Source organism: Poromitra crassiceps (assembly GCF_964638095.1).
Source record: "Poromitra crassiceps genome assembly, chromosome: 29".
Classification (NCBI taxonomy): Eukaryota; Metazoa; Chordata; class Actinopteri; order Beryciformes; family Melamphaidae; genus Poromitra; species Poromitra crassiceps.
The window spans coordinates 16347429-16355963 of NC_139641.1; the positions used below are offsets into that span (position 1 = coordinate 16347429).

At 44.6% G+C, this 8535-nt stretch overlaps 2 protein-coding genes across 2 annotated transcripts; one reads left to right on the forward strand and one right to left on the reverse strand.

Moving 5' to 3' along the window:
* Positions 1-1590: 1590 nt before the first annotated feature.
* Positions 1591-2919, reverse strand: LOC310800103 (general transcription factor II-I repeat domain-containing protein 2A-like; the record flags this gene model as incomplete). The annotated part of the gene is made up of 1 exon (XM_083662679.1): positions 1591-2919. One exon carries the CDS (start codon positions 2917-2919, stop codon positions 1591-1593), a length of 1329 nt encoding a protein of 442 aa, XP_083518805.1.
* Positions 2920-6286: 3367 nt separating this feature from the next.
* Positions 6287-7903, forward strand: LOC310800104 (E3 ubiquitin-protein ligase TRIM39-like; the record flags this gene model as incomplete). Its single annotated transcript, XM_083662680.1, has 1 exon — positions 6287-7903. The coding sequence occupies one exon, from the start codon at positions 6287-6289 to the stop codon at positions 7901-7903; it is 1617 nt and encodes a 538-aa protein (XP_083518806.1).
* Positions 7904-8535: the final 632 nt, after the last annotated feature.

Consider the following 8535-nt stretch of genomic DNA (forward strand, 5'->3'; position numbering starts at 1 on the left):
ATCTATACAACTGTTTTTAACTGGGTGTTTACTGATTAAATGTTTAAGCTCCCCACAAATGCAGATGTTTTTTTAATATATCGCTGCTGTCGTTCCAGGACCTTGTATCTCCAAAACAGACACTTTTCAGGAAGTAAAAAAAACCTGTTTGCTCTTAAACTACTGGACCAAATGTCGTCCAAGTTGGCACATGTCTTAATTATAGTTAGTTTCCCGCTGAATGTGTCATTACTTTATAAATATCTTACCTGGATAAGCTCAAATGATGTTGTTTATATTATCAGTCCGACTTGGAAGTGCTTTCTCACGGCCAGTCAAGCGGGAGAGAGTCGCATACTCATGCACGAGCCCCCAAGCTCCAGGCCGCGGGGGCGCGCGTAGCAGCAGCAGCAGCCCTCCTCGCTCTCATGGCCGAATGGGGGCTTTCGCATGGGGTGAGAAATAGTCTGACATAACGTAACGTTAATGTTACTTTATTCTCATCAGAAAGCACTCCGATTTGCATGTTAAAACAAGTTTGCAGCCTAGGAATAACTGGAAAACATTTGATTGATATATTAACGTCAGAGGAAGCCAGGATTAGTCAAAACGATATGAGAAATACACAGCGCGTCTGCTGTGTGTCTTTTCCGGGTTTAGTGTCCTGCGTGGGGGGGTACACACGGAGGTAGGGGGGGAATTTCGAGGTTTGACTGACAGATTGAGGGCGAATGGCGTTACGAGATTTACTCACAAGCTCGTTTTAATGCTTTTCCATTGGTTGCATTTGTTAAAAACCACACAGAGACGTGAAGGGTGACCAATGGCATTGATTCATGACAAAAAGTAAGAAAGTGAAAAAAGTGACATTCGAGGTCCTGGCCCGACACCGACGATATATAACCAATTGCAAATTATTACAATTACCAAACAGATAAAAAGTAGATAATTATATTGAAATGTTATTTTAGATTTAGAACACAATAAAACACGATGCACTCCCAGAGCCCCCGTCTGTCTCATACCGACGCGCACCCACCCTCAAGGACAAACTGGTGCGTAGTGACATGGGGTGCCTAAAACTAAGCAGCATTGGCTGTCAGCCCCTGCAGGCCATTACCAGTGTGGACACTGCAATTATTGTCAACAGATGATCAGAACCAAGCACTTCACAGACACAAGTGGCTTCAGGTACCAGCTCAAGTCTTTCTCAAACTGCAACACCACATATGCTGTTTACAGGTTGGAATGTGGATGTGGTTGCTTCTATGTGGGACGCACAAAGCGTAGACTGAGGGACAGATTTGCAGAGCATGTTTATGCCATCAGAACAGCCAATGACCAAGATTCAAGATTCAAGATTCAAGATTTTTATTGTCACTCCATGGTACAAGTATCACGTGTGAAATTCTTGTGCTGTGGACTCCGTTTACAACAGGGGTGGGGAACCTTTTTCATATCAAGGGCCATATAAATTTTATAAAGTCCTCCAAGGGCCATACTATTATGAACACGTGACCAGAGATGCAAAAAAAAGACAGAAAAAAATGTCTATATAACCACTGTGTTACTGAGCCTCAAGATTGCTGTATTTCTACATGTCAGACTCACCTAATGCGATGGCTGGAACTGTTTCTCTTTGGCGAGGCGTCTGATGTCAGCTGGCAGTGATGATGATGCTACTCGAAGCTGGTTCTCCAAGTTTGGGTCAGTCAGTCTTGAGCGGTAGCGAGTCTTTGCGAGAGTCAGTTTTGAAAAGAACTGTTCACAGCGGTACGTTGTCCCAAACAGAGATGCAAACTTCAGGGCGTGTCTCCTCAGGATGGGAAAATCCTCAGCACGAACGTACAGTTTGTAGAAGTCCAGCAGAGACAGGTTGTTGTACTTAGCTTTGAGCTCGTTGTTGCTTTGCAGCTCAATTATTTCCATTTGGACGTTGTCTGGCACATCTGCTGGTTGCACATTAAACGGCGTAGCAAACATGTTCAGTTCATTTTGTATATTTTTCACATCATGAAACCTCTCATCAAATGCCTGAATGAGTTGTGCACACTCACCAGCATATTCTGTTGTAACATCAGGCTTTTGTTCTTGCAGAGTGGGAAAGTGCACAGTGTTTCCCCTTTCCAGTTGTCCTTGCCACAGCCTTAACTTCGCTTCAAATGATTTCACATTTGAAAGCAGGGAGCTGATGAGCTGGTTGGGACCTTGCAGTTTGACGTTTAACTCTGACAGGTGCTGGGTGATGTCCACCATGAAGGCCAAATCACTGAGCCACTTGCCATCACTGAGCTCCAAGACAGGTTTCCCCTTCATCTCCATGAACTGTTTGACTTCTTCCCGCAGTGTATAAAACCGTGCGAGCATATTTGCACGACTCAGCCATCGCACTTCACAATGATAAACCAGATCACCATACTCTGACTCGAGCTCGCTGAGTAGCTCCTTGAACTGGCGGCTGTTGAGCCCTCTGCTTTTGATGAAGTTTATGGTGGACACGACGGTTTTCATCACGTTGTTAAGCTTCAGGGATTGTGCACACAGATTCTCCTGATGTATGATACAGTGACATGCAACTAAATCACTTGGATCCAGACTCAGACGGCTCATTTCTTTTTTGACTAATGCAGTTAATCCTTTTTGCGCACCAACCATCGCGGGTGCGCCATCAGTAGCGATGCCGCTCAACTTCTCAAATGGCAGTTCAAAATTGTTCATGGCCACAACAACTTGACTGAACAAATCCTCACCTTTGGTAGTGCCGTGCATGGCTTGCAAAGACAGCAGCTCCTCCTTTGTCTCAAACTCGGCCGTAATCCCACGCACAAAAATGGCAAGCTGCGCTGTGTTTGTGATGTCTGTTGTCTCATCACAGGCCAGAGAAAAATACTCAAAGTCTCTTGCAGTGGCCTTCAGTGTTTTTTCAATGTCTTGTGCCATATCTGTAATCCTGTCTGAAACCGTTCTTCGAGACAAACTGACGCTTTGAAATAATTTCACTTTGTCGGGCGCGAGCAGCTCCGCCGCAGCGACGAGACACTCTTTCACAAACTCTCCTTCAGCATGAGGTTTCAGCTTCTTGGCTATTAATTCACTCACGACAAAACTTGCACGCGTAACATTCTCTCCGTCAGCCTGTGGTCTTGTGAAAGTTGCTTGCTGGGCACCCAAACTCCGACGAAGAGCGTTGATTTTATCCACACGCATTTGTCCTTTCAACTCGACGAGTTTAGCATGTTTCGAGCTGTAGTGGCGCTCGAGATTTGCCTTTTTCATCACTGCCAGCGCCTCGCCACAAACTAGGCACACTGGCTTGCCTTTCACTTCAACAAAGAAAAATTCGTTTGTCCATTTTTCCTGGAATGCACGGCATTCTGCATCTACCTTCCTTTTCTTGACAGTCGCCATTTCATCACTTGTTAACACTGTGTGCTCGTCTAGTGTCAACCAGGTGTCAACACACAAAGTCACGTACCGGTCACATGCTGCGTTCACTGACCCTGACGTTGACTCGGACATTTACAACAGTCTGTTTTATTTCAGAAAACTAATGGCTGTCGGTCATTGTTTCGTTTCCCTGTTTTTTTTTTATTCCTACTAGTCTAAAATGTAACAATTTTATTGTGTTGCGGGCCGGTTCAAATGGCCTCGGGGCCGTATACGGCCCGGAGGCCGGACGTTCCCCACCACTGGTTTACAACATAGTGCAAATAGTACAAATATAACAGGGCATATGGGTGCAAAAACAACAAGAGACACAACAAGCAATAAGGCAGTATAGTGATAAGACACGTCAGAGACAGTGGCATATTCACTGCACATAGGTGCACATGTCGGGTGCATACTTTAGATGTGCTTAAACATTTTAAATTCTGCGTATTTGACATACAGGTGCAAATAACATATTCCTTATTAAACATACAATTAAACTCGGCATTTTAAATTCGGCGTATTTGACATACAGGTGCAAATAGCATATTCCTTATTAAACATACAATTAAACGTTAGACATACGTAATGGTAGCAGCTACAGTACGGTACAGTGCGGCTACTACACTATTTGTGTATGTTAAGGAGTCTTGTGGCCTGCGGGAAGAAACTGTTCCTCAATCGATTTGTGCGTGCTTTCGGAACCCTGTATCTTCTCCCTGAGGGTAACAGGGAGAACAGGCTGTTGTGGGGATGGTTTGTGTCTTTGATGATCTTCAGGGACCTCCTGAGGCACCGCTGTTTATACAGTTCATGCAGATCTGGCAACTCACATTCTGTTACGTGCTGTGCCGCGCGTCTCACTCTCCGTAGCGCCCTGCGGTCCATGGTGGTACAGTTCCCGTACCAGGTGGTGAAGCCGCCAGTCTGCAGGCTTTCAATGGTGCCTCTGTAGAAGTCCCTGAGGATTTCTTTCCTTAGCCCAAATTTCTTCAGGCGCTTGAGTCCGTGTAGTCGCTGTTGGGCCTTTTTGACAACAGTGGCGGTGTGGCCGGCCCAAGTCAGGTCCTGGTGGATATTGACTCCCAGGTACTTGAAGCTGTCCACCCTTTCCACCACTGTGCCGTTGATGGTGATTGGGGGGGGTGCGTCCCCCCCCCCTCCTGTAGTCTACAATGATCTCCTTGGTCTTGGAGACGTTCAGAGAGAGGTGATTGTCCTGGCACCATTGTTCCAGGGCCCCCACCTCCTCTCTGTAGGCCGTCTCGTCGCTCCCCGAGATCAGCCCCACGACTGCTGTGTCGTCTGCAAACTTCACGACTTCACGACCAATATCCTATGGCTAAGCTAAGCATTATCAACAGGCTGGCCACAGCAGCCCCAGTTCTTTAAAAGTGGTGGTTCTGGAAGTGGTCCACTGCTCTCGCAGAGGAGGGGACAGGCTCAAACTGCTCCTTCAGAGGGAAACATTTTGGATTTTCAAACTCAATGCCATGGTTTCCCCTGGGTTAAATGAAGAAATTGATTATTCTCCATTTCTTTAATTTTTGTATGGCCATACATTTGTTTTTAATTTGTTTTTTATATTGTTTTTAATCCTATACCTGTATATTTGGTGTTGGATCTTGTATTTTCACACTTTGCCTGGTGTTTTATTGTACATATTGGTGTTTCATGATACATATTCACCTGTATAACCCATGTTGACCACTAGGGTTGTCCATTGACTATGATGTCACTTCCACCCATTGACTATGATGTCACTTCCACTCTAGTGTCTTCATAAGTGTAGTGTCTTCATAAGTGAAATGTTTGTACCAGTATTCCATTTGCCCTGAGGAAGGTCAGAAGACCGCAACGCGTCGGCATAGCCACTTCTAATAAAGGCTTTTTAATTTTTTCACAATAAGAGTGCCTTGGTTCCCCTTTTTTCTTTGAAACTACTGCACCTCTCTCCAAAGAGCACCTCAATGGAATTATCACTCTCCAAACAGAAGAGCTTCTCTCCTCTGCTTTCTAAAGATAAGATGGTATTTGGTGCTTGGCCCTTTGACAATATCAGGCACATACAATAATAAAATGTTGGAGCGCATTAGCAGCAGTTTGGTGGTGGGGGTGGTGGATGGGAGAAGCTAACTCAGTATAGTCTTCAGTCCTCAGCAGCTATGGGAGTGTAGGCTACAGCTCTGGGGAAAAAGCTGTTCTTCAATCTTCAGTTCTGGGTGGGTTGTTTCCTTAGTACTGATGTTGCTCCTTCTAGTTTTATTGCTTTATTCCAGGTTTAAACATCCGAGGTTCAAAGTTTCATGAGTCATTTAATTCAAGCATAGCCTTCTTGTGTAGACAGCTAGCATACAGTGAGTCCAAAGGTACAAAACATTAACTGCTATGAGATTAATATTGAACTGCAGGAAGAGGCGGAGCAACACGGCAGAGACAGGTGTGTTTGAAGGTGACATTACTGAAGTCAGATTGAAAGTAGGCTAACTCAGAGCGACAGCACTGCTGCAGTCGACAAGTCTCTGTCTTTCTCTGGAAAGAATAATAAACTGAAGTTAATCAGGCCTTCCTCAACAATACAGCAGTCTTAGACCTACAAAGGTGAGTACAGCAGATCATATTGACTGTTTAAACCACTGAGATATATATGTCGATGGTTTAAACAGAGAGCAGTGACACATAATTTAGCTGTATTCAGACGTGAAATTTCCCTGTTTTCATTTTGCACTGTTACTTGTCAAAATTATGTTTTCAGTGAAGTGCAAAACTCAAAATGACTTGATAATATCACGATCAATAAATGTAATGTTTTCTCAAAATAATTATGTGTTGCAGTATTGATATTTAACACTTTCATTTTTGGTCTCAGTGTCTAGATATGTCAGCTGCCAGTCTTCAATCTGAAGATCAGTTTCTGTGCTCCATCTGTCTGGGTGTGTTCACTGATCCAGTCACCACACCATGTGGACACAACTTCTGCAAGGACTGCATCACAAAGTACTGGGATGTTAATGTCGAGTGCCAGTGTCCCATGTGTAAAAGGCGTTTCAGCAGAAGACGAAGACCTGAGCTGCAGGTCAATACTTTAATATCTGAGATGGCTGCTCAGTTCAGAAAGTCAACTCAGATGAAAACCAGCAGCAACCCAGAGTTGAGACCATTAATGGGCCAAGAAGTCCCCTGTGACGTCTGCACTGGGACCAAACGGAAGGCCCTGAAGTCCTGCCTGTTGTGTCTGACCTCCTACTGTGAGACTCACCTGGAGCCTCATCAGACAATGACAGGTCTGAAAAGACACAAGCTGATGGATCCTGTGGAGAACCTGGAAGACAGGTTGTGTAAAGAGCATGAGAAACCACTGGAGCTGTTCTGCAAGACAGACCAGATGTGTGTGTGTCTGCTCTGCACTGTTTTACACCACAAGTCACATGACTTTGTTCCTCTGACAGAGGAATATAAAGGAAAGATGGCTGAGCTGGGGAAGACAGAGGCTGAAATTCAGCAGAAGATCCAGGAGAGACGACTGAAGATTCAGGAGATCAAACACACGGTGGAGCTCAGCAAGAAAGATGCAGACAGAGAGATAGCAGACGGTGTGCAGGTCTTCACTGCTCTGAGGCAGTCTGTGGAGAGAGGCCAGGCTGAGCTCATTGAGACGGTTGAGGAGAAGCAGAAAACAACAGAGAAACAGGCTGAAAGCTTCATCGAAGAGCTGGAACAGGAGATATCTGAGCTGATGGAGAGAAGCACTGAGGTGGAGCAGCTCTCACACACTGAAGACCACCTCCACCTCCTCCAAAGCTTCCCATCTCTGAACACACCTCCACACACCAAAGACTGGACAGAGGTCAGTGTCCATCGCTCATCATATGAGGGGACTGTGAGGAGAGCTGTGGCTCAGCTGGAGGAGACTCTCAGGAAACAGATGGAGAAGCTGTGTGCTGATGTTGAGCTGATGAGGGTCCAGCAGTATGCAGTGGATGTGACTCTGGATCCTGATACAGCAAACGACTGGCTCATCTTGTCTGATGATGGGAAACAAGTACATCATGGTGATGTAAAGAAGAATCTCCCAGACAACCCAGAGAGATTTTCTCTTTGTCCCCTTGTCTTAGCAAAGCAGAGCTTCTCTTCAGGAAGGTTTTACTACGAGGTTCAGGTTAAACAGAAGACTGACTGGGATGTAGGAGTGGCCAGAGGGTCGATCAACAGGAAGGAACACATCACACTTTGCCCAGAGAAAGGCTTCTGGACTGTAATGCTGAGGAATGGAAATGAGTACACAGCTGCTGCTAGCCCTGCTGTCCTCCTCTCTCTGAAGACAGAGCCTCAGAAGGTGGGGGTGTTTGTGGATTATGAGGAGGGTCTGGTCTCCTTTCATGACGTAGATGCTGCAGCTCTTATCTACTCCTTTACTGGCTGCACCTTCACTGAGAAACTCTACCCAATCTTCAGTGCCCCTCTGATCATCTCTCCTGTCAATCACACAGATTAGACTAATCATCAAAAGAAAAAACACTTTGACTTGTCTTAGTTGTATTTGTTCTTTCAACGGAGCTCTCCACTGAGAGGAGAATTAGGCAAAAAAATTTAAAAAAACGTAACTACTAATGTATCTTGTATCTTTATACCTTTCTCCTCCTTGGCGAAATGATTTGGTTTGATCATGAGAGAGAGAGAAAAAACAATAAAGGTAAATAAATGTTAAACTCCAGATTCTGGTTAATATGGTAAATTCTGTATTTTTTATTTGCATCCTGTTTTTCTTTTATGTGTGATATATACTTGTTGCAGCAAACAGGGAATCATAAAATGTCATTGAATCTCATCACTATTGCAGGAGTGTGAATATTACCAATCTTCCTGTTTCATTGTCCAGGAGATGAACTAAAAGATGATTAGCTGATTGATTAAGAGCATTTGATTGATTGAAAAAGACAGAATTCTGAAATCTACTGTACTGTATGTTTACTGAAATAAATAAAACCCAATAGAAAGAGCTTGTATGGTTACATGACTGTTATCTTCCTGCATAGGCTACTTAATTTAATGGGTGATGAAGACAATAATCAATAAGCACGGTACCTTTGTGCATAAATAATGTAGCTACGCCCACAGGCGGCCCGT